Genomic DNA, 26,411 nt, shown 5'->3' with positions numbered 1-26,411 from the left:
TTAGAATCAATCCTCTCATACCATGCTCGTGCAATACTCTTTGTGCTTGCTTCAAACCATATAGGGCTTTCTTAAGCCTGCATACAAGAGACTCTCTCCCATGCACCTCAAAGCCCTGTGGCTGCTCAATATAAAATTTAATTAATTAACACATGAAGGGATTAATAATTTTTCCAACCCTCAAATAATTTAGCCATGGTGTCTAAATATGAGGGACCATGCACTAAAATATTTTTTTATATGAAGATTTTACATTTTAATATATGAAGGGGGAAAACCCGTTTGTTATAGACCCTCAACATTTACCCATTTCTGTAACACAAAAAATATAATCTAGTAGACCAAATGACTTGTAATAAAATAATTTAGCCAATTAACTAAAATTATTTCAAATCACTTTTACAAAGACTCGATCTAAAATGCTAGGACTCACCTAAGATCTTGACAACAAAATCCACCCTAGCTTTGGGGTGAGGATGGAGGGAAAAACTATGCCGATCATTTGTGTCTAGAGACACAAAAGAATCAGTGAGAGAAAAAACCTCCTAGAATGGAATCATCAACAAAACAATAGGTTTACCTAGGCTATTACATACAAACGTGGTCATACTAGGATGATTTACATTATACATATGCATAATGGGTTGACATCTTTACAAAACTGCCAACTGATGATGAAATCTGAAAGGCGCGAGCACTCGAACATGATAGATCTCTTTTGCGAAAAAAGGGGTGTACTGCTATGGGGTCGTTGACACAAAGTGGTCAACAAGGTCATTGTGTCAATCTTGGTCATCTTGGTGTTTCTTAGTTTCTCACGTAAAACTATGTTCCTATTCTCATTGGTGCTTTGGTAAAGTGTTATTAAGGACTCCCACATCTCAGAAGCAAACTTTTTCCCTGATACACGAAGTATAAGATGGTCTTTAACTGCATCTAAAAGGATCCTCTTAACCTTCACATTACGCTTGTTGAATTATGCCAACTAAACTAGATTAGTGGGTGGTTGTACCGCACTCTCTACAATATCCCACAACTCAAACTCCTCAAGCAACAAGATTATACTCTCCTTACAAGGACCAAAATTTTCAGCCCCACTCAATATATTCTCCACCCTCAAACCAGTGGCAATCTGACCCTCTCAACCAACCAACTCCTCAACACTGAAAATCAACAAACAACCTCCTCGTCAACCACAAATCTCTAGGTATATAGGTTGGTTTATGCTTGTTGGTCACACTTTGTCAGCTGTAGGTTCACTTGGTGCTTTGATACCATGTATCCCCAAGCTATGATACCATGAAGAAATTTTTGTGTCATGTAGCCCCACTTGATTTCAATTTGTTTTGCAAAACAAATTTAATGCCCAAAGCCCATGGTTAATGTTGATATTAAACTTGAATATTAAATTCAAAAGAAACACTAGAAGCTACCAGTACTTTACACTTTCAACGGATAAATACACAAGCATGCACATAAAATTTGGACACTGATATTTTTGGTCAATCACGGACCTTGGAAAAACCTTGAAGTGAAAACCAATTAGGAAGAGGATTTTATTTTGCTTATCGCATAGAATTTTTTACAGCATGCATTACACATCAAGGGTACTTATATCTCCCTTGAAAATCAAGCCAACTTCCTAGAATTTCGTGTTGTTGTTTTGGAAACTCATGACACTCTTTCAGCACTTTGCCTTAAAGATCGGACCATTGTTCATACTTTCCAGATCTGGAAATTCATGCCACATGTCAAACTTGACCCCTCAAATTTTGTGCCACAAAGCTGACTATTTCTACCTCAAAATTTGTACTGACAATCTGACTCTTCTCCTCGATTTTCAAACCTCTAACAAACTTCTTCTACCACAAAGCCACCTTTTCTCCTTGAAAAACGGGCCTATCAAACCAGCAATTCAAACAGTCTAATCCCCCTCAAAACTCACGTTGCTAGCCTCAAAAAATGCACAAAATCTTCCTCAAAATCAGCATTGGGGATGTACTATTGTGCCTCGATCTGCGTGTCTATACTATCTTGGCAATTTGGGCCTGCGCATGGTTTGTTCCATGTTGCAATATTGTCTCTCCCTCAGCAAAAAATGGCTATCTCAGCCTTCCTCCTCTTCACCTCTTCTCCAACACTTGCACATGAAGAATTTAAGTCAAAGTGACATTCTCCTTTATCTTTTATTTTCATCTTTTTACTTAATTTTTTAGCATTACCATGAAATGACTTAAGATGTTTCAGAGTGGTTCTGACCTCATTGGATTTCATATGAAGAAAGTAGAATTTTGAATCTCACTCAAAATCCAGCAAACTTATCAATTTTTCAGGATTTCAGGATTGGGGGCATTGCAATGTTTCCATTGGATTTTGTCATGTACTAGGGTATGGAACTCGTATTTAATCAAGTGCACCAATCCCTATATGTACCTCGATTTTAGTGACATTGGTTGTTGAACTCCTCTATCATGATCCTACTAAAAATGTACCAATCACTCAAACAAAATCTTGACTTGAAGTCAAAATCTTATGTTAATGCTTAAAGGGTGATATTAATGACAAAGATAGTAAGATAGGAAATGATTTTGATGATATGTAGGTATTTGTTGTAGCATGACTTTTTTGGATGCTAGAGGCCATCTAGAGCCTATCTGTTGATGTATTTTCAGTTCATAGATGGATTGCACTTGATGCTATTTTGGTTATGTGCACCCTTACATGCTATATAAATGAAAACCTGTAACTTGTGGACTTGTGGTTGATGAAGATTGTAACTACTAGATGATTGATGTTATATGGTTTACTCCATGTTTTTATGTTTTTTATAACTAATTCATGATTCTACATGATTTTGTTGGCATATATGCATCTATTATATAAAATTTGCTCCCGATTCGCTCCCGACCCGGGAACTTTTGAAAATGCTGCTCCCGCTCCCAAGCAACCTTGGGTTGGAAATCTAATCTCACATTGACCCGCTATCATGTCCCCCCCTTCATTAATGACCTCACCTAGTCACTCTAATAACTTTTTGTACCAAGTACCTTTTTCTCATAAAGTCACTTTAAAAACATAGTCATTTTAATATTATAAAGAACAATGTACTTTGTGTACCTCATAAGGTGACTTAAAAGTCACATGACTTTAATAATCACATAAAGTCACAATAAAAAGGTGGGTGCACATGTTTTCCTAGGCTACGGAAAAAAGCACTAGGAAACACCTCCATGGTACCATTTTCTTCAACATGATTCTCAATGAAAGTGAGAGTAGAGTAGGATTATGTGTTTCATGCTTTAGCAAATATTCATGTTTAAAAACAGCAGCATAAATCTATGTTGGGTTGGGCATTAAACTGATGTGATTTCTAAAACTGAAACTGAGTTGGGGCGACAAATTTCTACACTTTTTGCATAAAATATCATTTTACAACCAAACAAATATAATATAGAATCTTACAGGTAAGTAAGAGTTAACAAAGGTCATCGATGCAATACCTTTTGGAGCTATCTTTTACATTTGCTATGGTGAACAAGTCCAATGATTGGTTGGAAATGTCGGACCAATCTGCAGTACGAAGCTGATTTCCCGTGTAGTTAAGTGGAAGTAGAACAAATATGCCTATTATCCCAGCAATAGAAAATATGCGTACACTGTACATGAGAGACATCCTATAATTAGCAATGTGAATCACTGTATAGCATACTAAAATTATCTGCTGCAAAGAAAAAACTTTAAAGAGTTCACAAGGGAAAAAATTTAGTTTGACAACACATAGTTCAAAGTATAAAGCATTAATCACACAAAACATTATTTGCACATTTTAAATAAAAATCCACAACTATATATTCAAAAACCATTAGCCTTGAGGGTTAGCTCAAGTGGTCATGAGCCAGATGTGAGATCTTTCCCATGAGTTAGGGAGGCCATGAGTCCAACTCTCTTGATCCCATTGGGCTGAAGTGCTTGGAACCTAGGCACTGGCAGTTCACCCTGGTTACCACCTGTTAATGGCAGTGAAATCCCGGGATGTTTCCCGTGCATAATCATAAGGGAAAAAGAATCAAAAACAATTATAGAAATGTTTTAAATAGGCAGGCCATAAGAGCCAGTGGTCAGCAAGGAGGCTCAACTTATAGCATAGTTAACTTTGACGAGTAACAAGTAGAACAGCAATCTAATTGCAATAAATATATATAAAAAATGAAATGTACGGAATGAAGAATTGCCTCCAGAAGATTTTATAAGAAAAATAGTCAAAACAGTAATGTAATCAAACATAAATATTCAAGCTTCAGAGGATTCAGACACTGCTATGGATTCACATGAATATTTTGAAAATTGGATCAAGACATGAGGAAAATAGCATATCTAAAAATACGCATGCATATATTATTTGAAAAAATTCACAAATGGCAAGTTGGGTCAGTGAAAGGAGTTGCTATAGCCACCATCAGGGTTCAAATGACATGTCTAACACTCATGAACCAGCATGCCCTTGAAAGGGGGCACTGATTAACGAAATCTGTCATGGTTGTTAAGTCAGTGCCAATAATCACACGTGTATACTGTATGGAAGTGCCTAGCTCTTGATAGGTGGTTAGTGCTCGGCACTTAGTTAAAAGGAAGCTTACTCAAGTTTCCATATTTCTTCGAACAGAAGCCATCAACAAAACACACACAAAATTCAGATCTCCGACTGTATTTCACTCCAAATTGTTCTCATAATCTCAGAAATACAAAATTCCATGAAAACTTGAATTTTTGTGTTTTAGGACGGTGGAATAGGGTTATATCCTATGCAAAAGTTGGGGCTTTAGGACCCCACACTTTGCCTTTTCTATTTTTATTTTATGGTTTTTAATGTGTTCTTTTAAAATTTTGTTTTAGGGAGGATCTATTGGCTTGATGTTTCCAGAAACTAAGGAAATAGATCTCAAGAAAATCCTCAGAACACTTCCAAACAGGACACATATCACAAGCAAATTAAGATCTGGTTGCAGAAATGCAGATTTTGGTTCCTCCAATGTGTTGATATGATAACTGTTACCCACCAAAGGTGGGTAACCGCAAGGAGAAAAAATTTCTCCCCATTGGTCAGCCAGTAGCCCTGTAATGATCCACGTATAGCCTTACTTCAGAGATCTCCACGTATGCTCTGCTCAGTGTTCTCTCCCATCTAGCATAATTCTTGAAGGAAGGTGTGTCATCTATCAGAAGATGCAATAACCATTTTTGTAATTATATGCTGTTATGAAACCAGCTCACAAAAAGATATAAAAGAGAGATCCACGCCTTAGAATTCAGCCTCTTCGAGGGGGCAACCTCCTTTACATTACATAAATGAACAATTCTTGGATGATACAAATGAAAATACCTCCTTTCTATATATAGGAGTCTAAGTGGTCCCAATACAATCAAAGCCTACATAACAATAATATTGTAGGGCACAACAATAACAATAGTGGGCTTCTATGTGGCACAATAGTAACAATATGGGGGTAATAGGGGCACAACAATATAAATAAGGGGTATAACTACAATAGTAATGGGGTAATCACTAGTATTATAGGGACCCAACATGCCCCTCTCCTTCAAAAAAGTGTTGTCCTCAACGCTTGAGTAGTTCTGGATACTTTTGCATAAAATTCTCATCCTCCCATGTGGAATCTTCAGCGGATAAGTTCTTCCACTTGATAAGATACTCTGAAATTGATCGATTTCGTAGCTGTCGAGTTCTTGTTTCTGTGACTGCTTCCGGTTCCAATATAATTTTTCCTTCCTCATCAAGTTCTGGCAATATTGTTTGAATTGGGAGCTTGTCACCTATAACCTTCTTTAAACATGAAACATGGAAAACTGGGTGCAATCGAGAAGCTGCAGGAAGCTCCAATTTGTATGCCATAGTACCAATCTTTTGCAACACCTTGTACGGACCATAATACTTTGGTGATAATTTATTATCCTTCTTAGCTTGCTTTAGGGACATTTGCTTATATGGTTGTAGCCGTAGGAATACCCAATCACCTACATCAAAACTTCTTTCACTGCGATGTTGATCTGCCTGTTGTTTCATTCTATTTTGTGCCAACACGAGGTTATCCTTTAAGAGTTGGAGGACTTGTTGTTGATGTTCGATGTGATGTTCCACTGCCTGAACCTTAGAATTTTCTCTTAAATATGATGTGATGGATGGTGGTTGATACCCATAAAGTGCCATAAATGGGGTCATTTTTGTTGCTGTATGGAAGGAAGTGTTATACCACCATTCAGCCAGAGGCAACCATTTGACCCATTGTGTCTGTTTATCAGATACAAAGCAACGAAGATATCCTTCCAAACATTTGTTTACTATCTCAGTTTGCCCATCAGATTGAGGATGATAAGATGAGCTATGAGCTAACTGAGTACCAAGACAAGAAAATAATTATGTCCAAAAATTTCCAGTGAAAATGGGATCTCTGTCACTTACAATAATCTTTGGGTTTCCATGTAGCTTTTGAACTGTTTCCATAAATGCAGTAGAAACTGTACTGGCTTTAAATGGATGTGATAATGCACAAAAGTGTGCATACTTGGTAAGTCTGTCAACTACCACCATGATGACACTCTTTCCCTCAGACTTGGGTAAACCTGTGATAAAATCCATTGAAACCTCCTCCCAACGTTGGCTTGGAATGGATAAAGGTTGTAATAGACCCGGTGTCTTAATTGTTTCAACTTTATTTTGCTGGCAAACCAAACATTCCGCCACAAACTTTTGAATATCTGATTTAAGGCCATCCCAAAAAAATTCCTTCTTAACCCTGTGGTAAGTTTTTAAAAATCCTGAGTGCCCTCCTAAGGGAGAAGTGTGCAATTCCATAAGAATCTTTTGTTTTAGCTGGGAATTCTTACAGAGGTATAAGCGATCTTTGTACCATAACGAATCATTTTTCCAGCTAAATGTATCAGAAGTACTGGAATCTTGTTGTAGCTTTCGAATAAGTGCCCACACTTCTTCGTCATTCTTCCATTCCTCCCTTGCTTCGTTTATCCAATCTGGTTGGATAATAGAAATGGCACACAACAATGCTTCCACATCCTCATCCTTTCTTGAGAGTGCATCTGCCACCACATTTTGCTTCCCTTTTTTGTAGATGATTTCAAAGTCATAACCCAACATCTTTGTGACCCACTTTTGTTGCTCTTCAGAGGATAATCTTTGTTCTAAAAAGTATTTAAGGCTATCATGATCCGTTTTTACCTTGAAGTGTCTTCCCATTAGGTAGGGTCGCCATTTCTTAAGTGCATGGAGTATTGCCAACATTTCCTTCTCATAAATAGCTTTGCTTAAAAACTTTCCCTTGATTGGACGACTTTCAAAAGCAATGGGTCTTTCATCTTGCATTAGAACAGCACCAATTCCATTTCCTGAAGCATCACATTCCACAATAAAGGTTTTTGTGAAGTCCGGTGTAGCTAAGACCGGTGCTTGGCACATTGCCTCTTTAAGATGTTCAAAGGCCTTTGTTGCTTCCGGAGTCCATGAAAATGAATCTTTCTTCAATAATGTTGTTAGAGGTGCTGCTATTCTCCCATAATTCTTAACAAACTTGCGATAATACCCTGTCAACCCAAGAAATCCTCGCAGATGCTTTATGGATGTGGGGATTTTCCATTCCTTAATGGCTTTAATTTTGCTAGGGTCTACCTTAACTCCTTCATGAGATACAATATGACCCAAATATTCCACCTCCTGGACTCCAAAGAAACATTTGGATCTTTTTGCATATAATTGTTTCTCCTCCAATAGTTGTAGCACCCTGTCAACATGTTCAACATGATCCTTCCAAGACTTGCTGTAGATTAGTATATCATCAAAAAATACTAACACAAATTTTCTAAGGAATGGTTTGAAAATTGAATTCATCAAACCTTGAAATGTTGAAGGTGCATTGGTAAGGCCAAAAGGCATGACCAAAAATTCATAATGACCCTCATGAGTTCTAAATGTCGTTTTTGGAATGTCTTCAATCTTCATTCTGATTTGATGATATCCCGAACGAAGATCCAACTTGGTGAAGTAAATTGATCCATGCAATTCATCCAGTAATTCATCAATAACAGGAATGGGGAACTTATCTTTAATAGTGAGCTTGTTGAGCTCCCTATAATCTGGACACATGCGCCATGATCCATCCTTCTTGTGCACCAATACTACTGGAGCTGAGAAAGAACTTTGACTCGGTTGAATTATACCAGCCTCTAGCATTTCTGCAACCATACGTTCAATTTCACTTTTTTGGACATAGGGATATCTGTACGGCCTGATGTTTGGAGGAACACTTCCTGGAATCAGATGAATAGCATGATCATGATCACGCATAGGTGGGAGACCCTTGGGAGTCTCAAATACCTTGGAATGATTGTCCAAGACTTTTTGGAGATCTGGAGAAATAGATGATTCCAATGTGGAAACATCTAGCGAACATAATTGTGCAATTACACCTCTTTGCTCCTTTTTTAGAAGCTTTGTCATACCATTAGAGCTGATTATCTTTCCTGTTTCCCTGCAATACCCCTTAATTCAACTTCCTTTCCTTCCGCAAAAAAATTGATGAAAAGTTCTTGAAAATTAAAAGCTATTGTACCCAAGGATTGTAGCCATTGGACTCCTAGTACAACATCAGCACCTCCCATTGGAATGGAAAGCATTGGGCTAGTCAATACATATTCTCCCATGGATAGCTTGATATTATGGCACTTTCCAGAGCAATTTATTGTTCCTCCATTTGCAATCATCACTTGACACTCTGGTGCTGGATATAGGAAGCAATTCAATTCTTTTGCTACCCTACAATGAATAAAATTGTGGGTGCTTCCTGAATCAATCAACACTATTACCTTTTTCTTCTTGATTTGTCCTTCTATCTTGATGGTTTGAGGAGTGGTAATTCCCGCCAATGCATTACAAGATATGGTCGGATTTATTTGTTCTTCATCTAGGCTTTGTTCCTGGAGTATATCTTCTTCTTTTGACCTTTCTTGCTCCTTTTCTTCTTCCTCTTCACAATCTATGTAGAATAATTTCTTCTCAGCACACTTATGACCTTTAGTGTATTTGCTATCACAACTGTAACAAAGCCCTTTTGCTCTTTTTTCTTCCAATTGTTGTGGTGTCAACCTTATAGGTTGTGGAAGACTAGGGGCAACAACACTTCCATCTTTATAGTTGTGAGTGGTATGCTTCCTGGTTGCCATAATTTTGCTTTCCATTTTTCTTGCTAACCTGAATGCCTTCTCTAATGAATCAGGTTCCCAAAGGCGAACATCATGTTGGATATTATCCTTTAAAGACCCTATGAACACATCAATCCTATGCTCCTCTGGAATATCTTTTACCCTTATGTTCAATTTTTGGAACTCCTCAATGTGCTCCATTACTGAACCCTTTTGTTTGAGACTTATCAATTGGCTAAAAAAAGTGTTGCTTTTTGTATCTTCATAATGTGCTATCAATTCTTCCGTAAAAATTGCCCAAGTGATAAATTGTTTACGAGAGCAAAGCCATTGATACCATACAAACTGATTTGGTTCCAAATATACAGTTGCCATACGTACCTTTTGTGCGTTTTGCACATTATTGAGATCGAAGAATTGCTCCATCTGTAATATCCATGTAGCGGGATCCTTGCCATCAAACTTCCTCATATCGATTTTTGGAATATGGTGATTCTTCGATCCAACATTAGCATAATGGTATCATGATTAACATTTCTTTTGTTTTCATCATGAGTTTCCTTTACTACCTTTTCACCATTAGTGACCCTTTCTTGTAGCAACTTCTTCAATTTTTCCATGTCTGTCTTCATATCTATCTTCAAATCTGCCATGTCTCTCTTCAAGTCTGTCTTCGAATCATCCATCTTAGCTTCCATGCCCTTTATCTTAGATTCCACGCCATTTATCTTAGATTCCACGCCACTTATCTTAGCTTCTGTTAGCTTTTGTGAGCGTGACATTTGTTGCACTTGTTCTTGTAATTTTGATATATCATGTAGCATTTCTTCCTCTTCTTCATGGGTCATGCTAGAGCTTTCAGGTTCCTTACTAGGTGTTTGCATTTTCTTTCCTCGGAGCATCAGTTACCGATAATAATGCTTAACTATGCCCTTTGAATTCCGTTAAACCAAGCTTACACAAAAATTAAAAAAAAAACTACACACATTTTTTTCACTTTATAGAAGCCTGATATTGAATCTGATGTATCTCTGTAATTTCAGATCATCCAGTTCTGAAATTGCTACCTGTAGTAGCCTTCTGCGTCCTCTTTCCAATGCCACAAGTCTGAGCCAAATTGGATTCTCCAAGGAAGAGTTATGTGAAATCTCCCACAGTGACTTGCTTTTAGACTGGTTCAGTAGAGCGAACTTGTACGACGTGCCACGAGTCACTGTTTCAACCTTTGAATCTGAAACACACACACAAGAAACTACAGTCCGTCCTCTTTCTGTACCTTTTTACGAAATTTCAATCCGATCCTCAGAGAGAGAGTTATGACGATTTTCCCCAGATCACCTGTTTTGAATGTAATTCAGGAGTCTGCAAAAAGGTCAACTTCCTCAGATCATATATCCGAAAATATCGCGCGAAAAGCTCTGAAATTCGGACCCAAGGTTCAGCACCAATTATTCTCAAATGGGTTTTTTTTGCGAATTCTGAAACGTCACAAAAAAAAAGTTATAGCGAAAATGCCACGATGACCTGTTTGGAGCAGCGAAACCCTAGAATTCCAAAGCTCTGATACCAAATGTTATGAAACCAGCTCACAAAAAGATAGAAAAGAGAGATCCACGCCTTAGAATTCAGCCTCTTCGAGGGGGCAACCTCCTTTACATTACATAAATGAACAATTCTTGGATGATACAAATGAAAATACCTCATTTCTATATATAGGAGTCTAAGTGGTCCCAATACAATCAAAGCCTACATAACAATAATATTGTAGGGCACAACAATAACAATAGTGGGCTTCTATGTGGCACAATAGTAACAATATGGGGGTAATAGGGGCACAGCAATATAAATAAGGGGTATAACTACAATAGTAATGGGGTAATTACTAGTATTATAGGGACCCAACATATGCTTTCATTTAATGTTTGGGGCATATTAATAAACCCGATGAACGATAAGTTGCTACATCTTCAAGGGGTATTGGAAAAATATAAAGCATGTTGTGTCACCTAAGTCATACAAGAAAGAAGGGCAAATCATTAAAGTAAAAAATGCACCGAAGGGGTGGAAAAAGAAAGCTAAGGAAAGGGGTAACTTGTGTCTCCACAATTTCTCCCACTTCTCATCATTATACTCAAGATGATGGACCTCCTTCAACTGATATCATGGCTATGGCCATCCTCCTTGAAGCATTTTCCATTCCCTAACCACATTATCACATGAAACTATGGCTAGAAAGACAATTGAATGCAAGGTTTGTGTGAAGTATTTTTGTGCCCATAACATTGAATGTGGTCCACTATGATACTTCCATGGTTTTTGTCCCTAATGATGTTGATCTCACGTGATATTAAGGGTATGTTTCAGATGGTTTATCACACATGCAACAAAAATCTCTTGAGGGATGGCTTGATACTTTTCCAGCACAATGAAGAGGACGTCTAGCCCAGCTTTGAGAGCCCAAATGACACATTATCTTCTTGATATTAACTTTGGGCTTTGAGAAGCCGCAACATGGTTGTATGCTCCTTGATACACCTCCAAATGTTGAAATGTTAAGCCAAGAATTCAAGGGGTTTCCTTTATCGATGATGTGCCCAAATCGACCCAGGACACCCCAGGCTGGCCTTGTACTTGATTGATGGATGTTGCCTTGTTCCAAAGCACAAATGATGATGGAGAACACTTGAGATGGTTCAGGAGGGCTAGCACATTGTCTTGATGCCAACACTTGATACTCCACTTGCACTCATCTTACTATTTGAATCTTTATAGAACACATGCATGATATAGATGCAATTCACTATGATGGGGTGGGTCCATTGATTAGAACCTGGGCTTCACTTACGATTTTCTACGTAGTCTCTTCATCCCAATAGTCTCCATAATGACCATCTCCGGATTTTCTTCCAGAACTTAACACTGCCATGTCACCTGTGCATGCCCCAAGAAAGTGACATTAGCCTCCTTAATGATGAGGTCATGGTGCAGGAGATGTTACTTGGTGATGTACCCATGCACTTTGATGATGTCCCTTGAAGTGAGGAGCACTCTTGGACCCACTTTGTCGCTTGATGGAGATGCCCATTTTTGGATGATGATGTCATTTTGGATAGCCTCTCCTCCCACATGTGTGGAGGAATTATGACATATTTCTTACATTTTATCATTTTGGAAAGCTATCTTAAGGTTGGCTTCTGACTTTTAGGCCTAGTTGAATGCTCCAAGCCAATTTTTAGGGCTTTTTTTGTATATTAATGAGAATTGATTTAGTTTACCTCATATAAATAGAGCGAAGTCACTTTTATCATCACACACACTCATATCTTCTCTCCTGAGTGAGTGCCCAATAGCATTCTTGTTTTTTTCTATTGGTTGCTTACATGAATGATGAAGCAAAGTCCCTTTGCAGGAATATTTTTGCATGGAGAGACTATCTTTGGATTGATGAAGTAACTCTTCATTGAATGGTGTAAATTTATTGTCATTTTTCTTCCACAATACTGGCTAATCCCGGCTATTTTTGCGTTGGTTCTGCGTCAGCCCTGCATCACCTTCTCTGTGCTCTGCGTCAACGCTCCCGACTGTTCTGGCAGTTCCAACAGTTCTGGCAGCTCCCGGCAATTCTAGTTGTTCTGGCAGTTCTGGATTCTGCGTGACAGACAGTGTTTTTGCTTTGCACTAGCCCTTTTGGCTCTGCTTCAAGACTGTGTAGGCCCAAACTGGCCCAACGTCAGCTCTCCCGGCTATTGTGTTACTTCTTTGCAAGCTCTCTCTGCCTCTGTTCTGTATTTTCCGGAAAGCCCTTCTCCCGGATTCTCCCTACCCCTCAACTGCAAGATCTCCCTAATCGATTTTCCTCCTGAGAACTTCTCACCTCAGAAAATCGATTTCCTCAATCTCTCTGTGTGTTTCCAAATGAACCCCAAGCCTCCATTTTATACTTTTCCTATTGAGTCTTCAATGACCAAGATTAAGTCTCTAATCAACAGCTAAGATTAAAACATGGCTTGATCTGCCTTCTAGATCATTCTCATCCATATTTTGATTAATACCTATTAAAATTTTAATTTCACTAAGTTTAGACTTAGGAACTCCATTAAAAATATTAATTATTTTAATAAAATAAAATCCGGAGGGAATTTCACCAAACGGTTTCTGGGTTCTTTAGAACTCATGTGCCACCAATTTTCAAGGCTAGAGCACTTTCGATGCTACCAAAAGCTAACACTCCCTCTTAGCGAGGAAACTGCTCTAACAACAATGTCTACCTTCATGCTACTCTGTTTCTGAAGCATCTCCTTTCTACACTGTTGTTGCCACCAACATTGTGCTATTGCTACTACTGTATTGTTGCCCATGACACTGCCACTACCACTACTGCATTTGTACTATAGCTCCCTCTCAAACGCTATATCATTCTATTAAAAGGGATTTTCCAACATACCCATATGTTCCCGAAATTGAACAAACTTAGCTCTTCCTAGAGCCTTGGTGAGTATATCTGCCACCTGATTTCTTGTGGGAGTGTACTCCAACTGTACCGCTCCACACTGAACACACTCTCTGATAAAGTGACATTGAATATCAATGTGTTTGGAGAGATCATGAAATACTCGATTTTTAGAGAGCTTGATACAACTCTGATTATCACTGAAGATCCTTATCGCTTCCATCCTTCTCCTTAATATATTTGCAAGCAGTTTCCTGACCCATATAGCTTCACATGTTGCTTTGCTAGCTGCCATATACTCAACTTCAACAGAGCTCAGAGCTACAGACTTCTGCTACTTACTACACCAGGAGGTCATCCCAAATCCAATACTGAAGCAAAACCCAATGGTACTTTTCCTGTCTACTGAACTTCCTGCCCAATCTGCATCAATGAATCCACTCAATCCGATATCATTGCCCTTGGTGTACCTTAATCTAAAATTTATTGTTCCATGCACATACCTGAGAATGTGCTTTGTTACTGCCCAGTGCACCCTTTTTGGTTCCACCATGAACTAACTAATGGTGTTGACAGCATAAAACAAGTCTAACCTGGTGTTAACCAAATACATAAGTGACCCAATGAGTTGTCTGTATAAGGTGGGGTCCACTTCCTTGTCTCCCGAAGCATCTATTTTCTTCCAATTGGTAATCATAGGCATAGCCATAGGTTGACAATCATGCATTCTGAATCTTTTCAGAATTTTTGATGCATATCTTCCTTGGCCAAGGAAGATCTCACCATCCTGCTGCCAAACTTCCAATCCCAGAAAATAGTGCATTAGCCCCAAATCCTTCATATTAAACTCAGTTTCTAGGTTCTTACAATCCTCAATGAGTCTGGATGATCATGTCGAAAATAGACCATCCACATACAATACTAGAATCAACGGCTCACCTTCTACCAGCAGATAATAAACATTGGGATCGGCATCGCTCTTGATGAATCCCAACTGTTGTAAGTAGCTGCCAATTCGACCATACCAAGCTCTGGGTGCTTATTTTAGCCGGTATAAGGCTTTCTTTAACCTGCACACATGAGTTCTCTTTTCATGTGTTTTTGAAACCTTCTGGTTGTTCAATATATACCTCTTCTTCTATCACTCCATTCAAGAACATTGTCTTGACATCCATTTGGTGAATCTCCCATCCCATCTGTGTTGCAAGGGATATAATGGATCTGATAGAGGTATATCGAGCTACTGGGGCAAAGGTTTCCTCATAGTCTATTCCTTCCTTTTGCGCATATCCTTTTGCGACAAACCTAGCCTTGTACTTATCTATGCTGCCATCTGCAGCATACTTGATCTTGTAGATCCATCTAGAACTCTACTCTTCTACCATGGCATCCACCCATACCTGGTGTTGTACGGCTTCTTGAAAACTAGAGGGTTCTTCAACCTGAGCTACCAATGCTTGGTACCTGTCAGGTTGTCTACGCTGCCTTTTCTCGGCTCTAGGAGCTCCAACGAATTCCTCTGCATCCCTCAAAGTCTGTCGTACTTCTCGGCTAGTTCTTCCACTGGTGGTGGGAGGTTCCATTTGTTCCTCTTCCTATACCTGTTGTGACACTCCTGGCTCCTCTTCTCTTGAGGAGATGCTAGTACTAGTTACTGTGCTTGAACCAGATGCTTGTCTTCTTGCCAAAACTGATCCCTATTGCTAGACTAGAGGAGCATCCTCATCCTGTTCGTCAAATGGCATCTCACAAGATTTCCTGGAGGCTCTATCTTCCATGAACTTCACATCCCGCCTTACTACAATCTTTCTGCTGCTAGGAATGTAGATCCGATACGTCTTTGAAGTCTCATTATAACCTACTAGATACCCAACTTCGGTAGTTTGCTCTAACTTGCTCCGCTTCTCTTCTGGAATATGGCAATAAGCTACACTTCCGAATATCCTATGACTTGCTTCTGGCTTCTTTCCCATGAAAACTCCCTCTGGTGTCTTTTTTCCTAAAGCCCTGTGAGGAGTCCTGTTCTGAATGTGTACAGTCACGCTGCGCTTTTGTGAGGGCTATCTCTGTTTGGGCAGGCCGCATTTCTGTGCACAGAAATTGAGGTTAAACGTTGATTGTTGACTAGCATTGACTGCGGCTAGGGCTAACCGCAGGTGAGCAATTTGTCCAGACTTTGACTGGGCTCAATTTGACTATTTTGAGGGTTGTTTTATCTTGTTGTTTGGAGGTCGAAGTTGACCTATTTGTTAAGGGTCAAATCTGCCCTATTGACCAGCATTGACTTTTCTAGTTTGGGCTCTTTTGCTGCTGTTATAAATTATCAAATTTGTAAATTGTATTATCTCCCTCTGTTGAACTATTGAAGACTAAAAGAAGATTTGATCAAGGGTTTCCCCACATTGGAGTTTGCCCCTGGCTGGTGCCACATCTTGTGTCCTCTTGTCTTGACTTGTCTTCTATTGTTTATGTTTATGTTCTATCTGCATTTTACTATCATGTTCATGTGATTGCTAATCTGAATATTCATACTGGGCTAATAAAGAAATTGAAGTAAAATTGCTCTAAAGCATAGAACATACCATTGTTGCCTAAAATTAACAAGACACCCTTGGGAATATGTGTTATGAACCAACTGTTCCATTATGTGAAACTATCCAGATTCCAAACTAAATGGGGCATACATTGACAAGAATATTTATGAATGATAAAATAATTATTTTTGATAAGAATGTAATGAGATGATATTACATTGACACATGACATTCTTTATACGCATCAAATAGTCATGTGTTGAATAGACACAACCCTTTGAGATGGAATTTGACCTATTGATTAATTATATGTAATTAGCTTGATTATATTAATTATGTTTATTACATGCCACCCCTCAGGATGTTTTATCCTCGATATTGAATCAAGGATTGATGTTAGCAATCAATTTCAACACGAGTCGATAGCAAATCATACATATGGTCCAGTGTAACAAAAAATTTATTTGTCAAGAAGACAGGCCACTGAATTCCTTGAGCAAACAGTGGGATGTTGTACATATGACATGGATCCAAGAAACAGTGCATTGAAAATGATGCAATAAATGAAATTAACATGGATCTCAATCATTGGATTCAATTGATGACATAGGGTTTACAAGAAGGCTATCTCAATTTCTAAGAATTGTCATAAACATAAAATGGAGTGAGTAGGACCTCCTCCATGTTTGTTTACTTATCTTCTTGTTGACCACTACGTGTCAACTACCCATAGCAGTAACCTCCCTTTTCTTCGCAAAAAGGGATAGCGCTTGATCGACATGTCCGTGCCATTCGACAGTCATCATCGACTTGATCATACTATGTTGTAAACCCAGTCTGCATGTGTGAATTGTAAATAATCTTAGTAGATATGCGTCATGTATGTAAATTGCCTAGGTGGACCTAATTTTCTAGTGATAATCTACGTTCCGGAAGGTTTTTCGTCTCACCAATCCATGATCGGCAGAGTTTTCCTTCAACCTAACCCCAAAGCCGGAATGAATATTGTCATTAGAATCTTAGAGGAATCCTAGTGTGTTAATCTGCTAGATAATAGTTGTGTCGCAAAACTGGGTGGTTTATGAGGCTCTATGTCAAATGGGTTTCCCCCTTGGGATGTAAAGTTGTAAAAGTCATGATGTAAAGTGTCTTGAGGGTTAAGAAATGTTTTAATCCCCTCATAAGTCCTAGGTCCTAGGTCATTTTTTCCAAAGGCTAAGTTCGAGGATCCATTTAAAAATAAATTAATTAATTAAAAAATAGAATAAAAACTTAAAAAATAATAAAATAATAATATTTTGAGTAAATAAATGCAGAATTTCAATTTTTTAATGCATTAAAAATTCGACGGATGAGATTAAGAGATATCTTGATCCTCATCGACGGTCGAGATTATTTTGACGTGGATCACTCGAACTAGCTGTTGGGAATTTTTCCTTTAAATAGGGTGCTAGGGGATCTGCATGTGTGAATTGCAAATAATCTTAGCAGATATGAGTCATGAATGTAAATTGCCTAGGTGGACCTAATTTTCTAGTGATAATCTACGTTCCGGAAGGTTTTTCGTCTCACCGATCCATGATCCGCAGAGTTTTCCTTCAACCTAACCCCAAAGCTGGAATGAATTTTGTCATTAGAATCTTAGAGGAATCCTAGTGTGTTAATCTGCTAGATTATAGTTGTGTCGCAGAACTGGGTGGTTTATGAGGGTCTATGTCAAATGGGTTTTCCCCCTTGGGATGTAAAGTTGTAAAAGTCATGATGTAAAGTGTCTTGAGGGTTAAGAAATGTTTTAATCCCCTCATAAGTCCTAGGTCCTAGGTCACTTTTTCCAAAGGCTAAGTTCGAGGATCCATTTAAAAATAAATTAAAAAATAAAAAAAAATTAAAAATTAAAAAAATAAAAAATTAAAAATTAAATAAAAATTTTATAAAAAAAAATTATAAAATAAATTAAAAAATAGAATAAAAACTTAAAAAATAATAAAATAATAATATTTTGAGTAAATAAATGCAGAATTTCAATTTTTTAATGCATTAAAAATTCGACGGATGAGATTAAAAGATATCTTGATCCTCATTGACAGTCGAGATCATTTTGACGTAGATCACTCGAACTAGCTGTTGGAAATTTTTCCTTTAAATAGGGTGCTAGGGGTCATTTGAGATCATTCAATCTGTGAGTCTTGTGCTGAAGAAAGCTCTCCTGTAAACTTTTTCTAGTGCTAATAAAGAAAGACTTTGGAGTTGAAATCTTGCTGGTGTTACTCTCTTGAAGTGTTGTGAGCTATTTTCTACATATTTTAATTTTCAGCCATTAGTAACAGCTTATTGTAGAGTATTATTGAACACAGGTATCTTGTTCACTTGCTAGGGTTTGAATGGTATTAGAATTTCTGAAATAATGGCAGGTATCTCCATTACATCTGAGATCTAGTACTGTTTTTTCTCTCTTTATTGATGGTTGAAGTGAGCTGTGCAGGAAACCCTTATTGAAGAAGATCAGTGGGCGTTTGGGGAAGTTCTCGGCTGAACCAACCAACACCCGCAAGCATTTTCTTGCAAAGCCCAGCCATTTTTGATCCTGAGTTTATTATTTAAGTTTGTTTTCTGATTTGCATGAGAGATTTCTAAAGCATTTCATAGTAAATCTGAAGTTCTGAAAATATTATTGATGATAACTGACAAATCTGGCTGTTGTAGAGCTATAATTTTGTAATTTTGGACCGGTTTATAGGGTTTCATTTTTAATCCTTGCATATATTTTTTGGGTTTTTTGTTTTCCATTTGCAGGTTGCAGGTCTGGGATAAAATCTTGTGGGAAAATTAGTTTTTGCAGGGTCACTGTTTTGGTTGTTCAAGCGTTTTAAATTTTGTTGCTTTTAGATTTGGAAATCTTTTTGAGAGGGTCTCATCTACAAAAAACTGAAGATAAGTGGATCAAATAATTTTATCAGTCCCTGGAAAGTATTTTATATTGGTTGCTTGGTGGGATTGTAGAGAAAACCCGCACCTCTTCAAGTCGTTTTTCCCTCAACTGTCCAGACAAATTACTCATTGCTCGTTGTCCATTTCATTCTGCTCCTCAGCAATCTATTGCCAGCCTCCACGCAGCTCTCTCTCTGCGTCCTTTTTTTTTCTACGCATTACATTCCTGCACCCCCACATAGCTCCACTTATCGAACCTGCAACTCTTCTTTCTCTGCTACGTCCTCAGGTTGCCCACGCAGCTCCGTCTCCTCCTCCTCCGCTGCAACACTACCATTCACTTGCCGGTTGCCCCACGTTTCATAACGCCCCACCTCAACCTGCAACCAAGCCTGTTGCCTTCACCCATTAAATTCAACGCAGACATATCCCTTGCAGCCGCATCTTCAACGCTCGAAGTTCCTCTGCCTGCTGTTGAGCATCCCTTCCGCAGCCGGCTTAAAACAATCAACCATAAGCACCTGCACCCTCTCCGTCCACCGTCGAAGAGCATTCCGCCGTCAAAATCTGCAAATCGCACTGTAAGAATCACGTTGTTATTCATACGGACCAAGTCTTTTTTTTTATGCATTGAATGGTAAGGTAATGTTAGCTTAGTTTTAGATTTCATTTTATTTCATGAATAGGAGTTAACGTAGGTCTTTTTTTTGTTGTTTGATTTGTTTTAGGTTTATAAAAATTTAAAATAAAAAATTTCTATTTTGCTTTTAGATTTTTTGATATATATATTGATGTTTCATTTTTTATGTAAGTTTGAAATTTTTATTAAGCTTTTGATTTTAGCATTAGATCCTTTAGGCTTAGCTTAATTTGTATAGGCTCTAGATTATTTTTGATTCAATTTTTAAGTTCATTTAAAAATAAAAAATAATATATATATATTTTTTTTAGACTTTGATTTCAGTTTAAGTTTTGATTTCAAGTCTTTTTTCTTATAATCATAAAAATCATAAAATCATAAAAAAAGGGGTTCTAGATTTTAATTCTATAGTTTAGTTTAAGTTTTATTTTTATTAATCATAAAAAATAAAAAAAAGTATAAAAATTAAAAATCATAAAAAAAATATAAGAAATTTATAAAAGATATAAAAAATATTTTCTTTTCTATAGTTTAGGTTTTAGATTTAAAAGTCTCATTTATTTAGACTTTAGTTAACCTAGTCTTGTTTTATTTGAAAACATAAAAATATTTTGGAAATATTTTACCAATTTGAGTCTTAGCTTAGGGATCTGTTGCTTTTTATCTCTTCCGCTGAGGCTAAAATTTTGATCATTTTTATGTGATTTAGCATGCTTGAATGATCATGAATGAGATATCTGGTTAGCGTTTAAAATTACATGGTTGTGTATCGAACTTTATCTTTCGAAGTTTTAAATTGTTGGAGTATCATTTAAGCATTTTCTCGCATTTGATAAAATTTAATCTTTGTTTAAGTTATTTGATGATAAATGATTGCTCTACATGGTTTACATTTCTGCAACATTTAGTAAGTAATCATTTACACATTAACTTCATAAGGCACTGGTCTATTTATTTAACAAATCAATTTAGTGCTTGTTCCTTCGTGTCTCCCAACCCAACTGGTTCACAGTTGGTCATCCATTTCCCTATAAGGTCTATCCCCCTTAGCCACGGGAGACAGGCTTAAACGGAGAGATCGGGGATCAGAGTGACAGTCCCCGGTCTGAGCGTTGTCGTGACAATCTGTGCGACAACATTTTTTGACGCCGTTGTCGGGGATAGAGTTTTTCTATCCTTGGTTCTTTCATTTCGAGCTTTTTCGTGTTTCACTTCTTGTTCAGGTGGCGACTCCACTTCATATATTATCTTCAAGAGTGTATACTAGAAGACATCCAAGCAGTCTATGCAATCCTACTCCTAATCCTGAAAGGGTCTTTAGGGTACGATTACACAAACTCTCTTCTCGTACACTTCTTGTTAACCTCGGACAAGAAGCCCTCTCTGATATCCATTTGCTTTTTACTAGTCAAGTTAGGCACAGCATCATGGATATGTATGCCCCTTGCAATTTTTCTAACATTCCAAGGTATCCCAATGCTCTTCCATCAGTTGGGATAGATAAGTTGCCTAACTTTCAGGGAGATAATGCGATTAGTGCAAATTCGCATCTGAGGGATTTTAGTATATGGATGGCTAAGTACGCAAGGTCTCCTGATTTCGATCATGAAGATGTTAGAATGACTCTTTTTATTTTAACCTTGGGAGGTGATGCTCATGAATGGTTTACTGAAAAGCCTCAGAATTCATTTGATTCCTTAAAATCGATCATTAATGCCTTTAAAGAAAAATATGGAGATAAGAGAGAAGGAAGACACCTCGTAAAAGCTATTAGCATAATAAAAAAGAGAGAGAATGAAACTGTTGAAGAATTTAATAAAAGGTTTAATGGTATTATTAGAGAATTACCTCAAGACTATAAACCTACAGACAAATCTCTCCAAGATTTTTACATTGATGCCTTTAGTCCTGAGCCATCTTATGAATTAAGGCGTGCTAAACTTAATGATTATAGAGATTGCCAAGCCTTAGCTATAGAGCTTGAAAAGGACAAGGCAGCATCTGGGAAGTCTGAGATCCCAGGTTTTGATAGGGCTGCTACAAAACTAAAAGAACCTAAAGGAAAAGCAGTTCAAGAACCTGAAAGCGAACTTGTTCTCAAATTGCTTCAAAAGATTGAAACCATGGAAATCAATCATAATAAGGAGATAGCTACTCTGTAGAATAGGTTGATCCAAATGGAAAGAGCGCAAACACAAAGTTTTCAACCTCGAAATAATAATAACAGAAATAACAATTGGCAAAAGAAGGGTCAATCTAGTGAGCAGAGACCTCCTAATCCGCTAGCTAATTTGGTTGATAATGCTCCTCCTTACTGTCGGGTTTGCGATGCTCTTCATGAAGAGGCCACGTGTCCCATCGTTAGAAGAATTTTAGATAATGGAATGTTTGGAAAAGGTGATCAAATAAATATAGTAGGTAGCAAGTTTCCTTTGTCTATGGATGATTGGATAGAGATCAAGGAAAAGAGTCGTGATGTTATGAATCCTTCATCAGCTTTTAGTATAAATAACCTTGAAAATGAAGATGAACTTTTGGCTAGGTTATATGGTGAGAAACCCTCTCCCGAGCAAATCTTGGAAATTGCTAGAGATAAAGGTTTGACTTACCAAAGAAGGGATAAAGATCAAAGCGGGAATCAAATTCCCCCTCGAACTTTTAACCCTAGTATGAACTTTGGATTAGATGTCGATTTAGGAAGTTGGTTTAACAATGCAAAAATTTGGGTTCCTGTCTCCGAGATTGCTAAAATCCCTTCCCAAAGAGACAAGTTACTAAAAGCTATTCAAGGTTCTCAAGCGAATACTTCTCAACAGAAGACTCGAGAAGTGGACTATCACGATGCTCCCATATATCTGCAAAGCTTAGATGTTGATAACAAAGATCACCAGCCTTTCTTTATCACCTTATTAGTTAATGGATATAAATTGAATAATTTCATGTTGGATTCTGGTGCATCAGCTTGTGTAATGACTAAAAGGGTCATGGAACAGCTTAACTTAAGAGTTTCTAGACCCTACTATAACATATGTGCCATGGATTCTATGAAAATTGAAGTGCATGGTTTAATCAAAGATTTGCAAGTTCATCTATCAGTTTACCCAGACATCATGATTGTCATGGATATTGTTGTTGTGGATGTGCCTGATGCCTGGGGTATGCTGTTATCCAGAAAGTGGGCCTCTGATCTAGGAGGAAGTATTCAAATGAATTGGTCATATGCTATGATTCCTTCCCCTAGGGGTGATGGTTTTGTAAGACTAAATAGAGAGCCCGAAAGAAAATTTCATGTCGAAGATCCTAAGAGACCTCACAACGAGATAATCAAAGAGCAATCTGACATTGGGAACTATGCCATCATGTCTAATTTCATAATTCCTCCCGATGATAAGATTAAGGATCTCAAGGATAAAGTTTGGTATATGTACTTCGATGGTGCATCGTCTAGGCATGGTAAAGGTGCTGGAATAGTGCTTAAATCTCCCCTTGATCACATTTTCAAGTTTGCCTATCGATTAGAATTCGAAGCAACCAACAATGTCGATAAATATGAGGCTATATTGTTGGGGCTTGAATTGGAAAAATCTTTGAAGATCAAGTTGCTTAGCATTAAGGGGGATTCTGATTTAGTTATCATGCAGCTTAAAAATAAATTCACATGCAAAAATCAAAGACTAAGGAATTATCGAAATGCTATGTGGGATACTATGGAGCACTTTGATGCTCGACCTCAAAGCTATCCCAAGAGAGAAAAATAGTTTGGCAGATGAACTTGTCATAGCTGCTACTACTTTCCAGTTATCTGATGAACTAATTAATGATAAGATCAAAATGGAAGTAATATTTAGACCATCTGTTCCAGATAACTCAGAGCATTGGCAGGTCTTCAATGATGAAAAACGGGTCATTCGTTTTCTTAATAGTCTGGATGAGTTTGAAGATTTCCGGATAGATTCTCAGGAGGATGGATCTTTAAATTATGAGCATATCATAAACCCTACTCCTAGGAATGTGGTTGCCTTAGAGCAACATTTTGATCAGCATGATGCCACGAAGTTGAGAGAAGAAAATAAGATGGACCCAAGCGAATATCTCGAGATAAACATTGGTACTTATGAAAACCCAAAGATTGTTAAAATTGGTAGAGGTACTAATGTGGAGGAAAGAAAAAAGTTAACTGATTTACTTCGCGAATATCGAGATGTTTTAGCTTTTTCTTATGATGAATTAAAGGGCTATAGGGAAGATGTCATGGAACATACTATCCCCTTATAAGATGAAAATGCTAAACCCTTTCGCCAGAAACTTAGGCAAATTAATCCTAAATTAGCCCCTTTAGTTCATTCAGAAAGAACTTGCGAAAATGCTTGCAGCAGGAATTATTGCTCAAACAAGGCATTCGACATGGTGTTCAAATCTGGTGATTGTTAGGAAAAAGAATGGTACGATAAGGCTTTGTGTCGATTTTCGAAACCTTAATCTAGCATGCAAGAAAGATAATTACCCTTTGCCAAACATGGAGACTTTGTTGCAAAGAGTAACCGGTTCTGGAATGATGTCGTTGCTAGATGGTTTTTCTGGGTACAATCAGGTATGGGTCAAAAAGGAAGATCGTCATAAAACCACATTCACCACACCATGGGGTACCTTTGAATACATAAGAATGTCGTTTGGGTTAACAAACGTTGGGGCTACATTCCAAAGGGCTATGGATTATGCCTTCAAAGGGTTGATCGGGAAATTTATTGAAATTTACCAAGATGATCTTACTGTTTTCTCTAAAGATGGTATCAGTCATGTAAATCATCTTAGGCAGGTTTTCGACAGATGTAGAGAATACGGGATTTCTTTGAATCCAGCTAAGTCTGTTTTTGGAGTAACAAAGGGGAAATTACTTGGCCATATCATTTCTAAGGAAGGAATCAAGATTGATCCTGAAATAATTGAAGCAATCCAAAAGATTCCTCTCCCACATAATCTTAAATCCCTTCAGTCTCTCCTTGGAAAGATAAATTTTATTAGAAGGTTTATTCCAAATTACACAGAAGTAGCTAAAAGACTATTCAAAGTCTTCTAAAGAAAGATGCAAAATTTGTTTGGCAAGAAGACAGCAAAAAGGCTTTCCAAGAAATCAAATGTGCTATTGCAAGAGCTCCTGTCTTAGTTAGTCTCGATTATTCCAAGGATTTCATGATTTTTTCTTTTGCTTCCGAAGATACCATTGCTGGTGTCCTGCTACAAAAGAATAAAGATGGTCACGAGCAGCCTATTGCTTTCATGAGTAGGGCACTTCAAAATTCCGAATTGAAGTACAATACCATGGAAAAGCAGGCTTATGCCTTGGTCAAGTCTCTTAAGCACTTCAAAACTTATGTGGGTTATTCTAAAATCATTGCTTTCGTCCCACATTCTGCTGTTAAAGATATATTAACTCAAACCGATTGCTTAGGGACTCGTGCTAGGTGGGTTACTAAAATACAAGAATATGATTTAGAGATCAAACCCACCAAGCTAGTCAAAGGCCAAGGTTTGGCTCAAATGTTGACTGAAGGTAATGAAAAGACTCTTGGTTTATTTTGTCTCAGCAATCTATCTTCGCCTGAGTTGCAAAGATTAGGAAAGCATGAGTGGTACAAGGACATAGTTTATTACTTGATGAATCTTGCATGTCCTAACCATTTAGTTGCTCATAAGAGAAGGGCTCTTAGACTAAAAGCCACTAAGTATTGCCTCATGAAGGATGGCCTTGGGTGGAGAAATCCTGAGGACATAGTGCTTAGGTGTGTTGATGACGTTGAGTCCAAGAAATTAATCTCTGAGTTTCATTCAGGATTTTGTGGTGGTCCTTATGCTGCTAGAACTACCACCCACAAAATCCTGAGCACTGGTTATTATTGGCCATCAATTTTTTCTGATGTGCACAAGTTTGTTAGAGCTTGTCAAGTCTGTCAACTATTCACTGGGAAACAAAAGCTTGTTGCCCTGCCTCTACAACCTGTCATTGTAGAGGCACCTTTTCAGCATTGGGGTCTAGACTTCATAGGGAAGTTCCATGAAAATTCTAGCAATGGCTACTCATGGATTTTGACTGCTACGGATTATTTCACTAAATGGGTCGAAGCCATTCCTGTTAAGAATGCCACTGAAAAGGTCATTATGGATTTCATTGAAAATAATATCATTACTAGATTTGGTGTCCCTGCTAAGATCACTACTGACAATGCCAAAGCTTTTAGTTCCTCAGAGTTTTCATCTTTTTGTTTCAAGTACGGCATTGTCTTATCTCATTCGTCAAATTACTATCCTCAGGGTAATGGTCTGGCTGAATCAAGTAACAAGAATCTCATAACCATTATCAAGAAGATAGTAGGAGATAATAAGAGATCATGGGACAGCAAAATCAAGTATGCTTTATGGGTAGATAGAATCACTAAGAAGAAAGCTACTGGTAAATCTCCCTTTGAATTAGTTTATGGCTTGGATGTAACCTTACCTGTGCACCTAAAATTACTAGCTTATCAGCTCCCACAGAACTTCTCTACTAATAAAGATGTTGTTCAGAATAGAATAGATCAGATTGTGGAGTTAGATGAAGCTCGTAGAACAGCTTTTGATGCTATATGTAAAAATCAAT

General features: G+C 37.7%; 1 protein-coding gene across 3 annotated transcripts in view; it reads right to left on the bottom strand.

Annotated features, from left to right (window-relative positions):
- LOC149224614 (hyperosmolality-gated Ca2+ permeable channel 2.3-like) overlaps positions 1-26,411 on the bottom strand; it is a 373,352-nt gene that overhangs the window by 317,049 nt on the left and 29,892 nt on the right. For all 3 annotated transcript variants that reach the window (XM_089386187.1, XM_089386185.1, XM_089386186.1), the window contains exon 2: positions 3,501-3,656. In XM_089386187.1, the coding sequence (XP_089242313.1) occupies positions 3,501-3,656 (156 nt within the window). The remainder of the gene's footprint in view (positions 1-3,500; positions 3,657-26,411) is intronic.

The sequence above is a fragment of the Pinus tabuliformis genome, chromosome Q (assembly GCF_031772625.1).
Source record: "Pinus tabuliformis cultivar Carrire ecotype Pingquan chromosome Q, CPIR1, whole genome shotgun sequence".
In the NCBI taxonomy this organism is placed as follows: domain Eukaryota; kingdom Viridiplantae; phylum Streptophyta; class Pinopsida; order Pinales; family Pinaceae; genus Pinus; species Pinus tabuliformis.
This window is presented reverse-complemented; position numbering and strand designations above follow the sequence as displayed.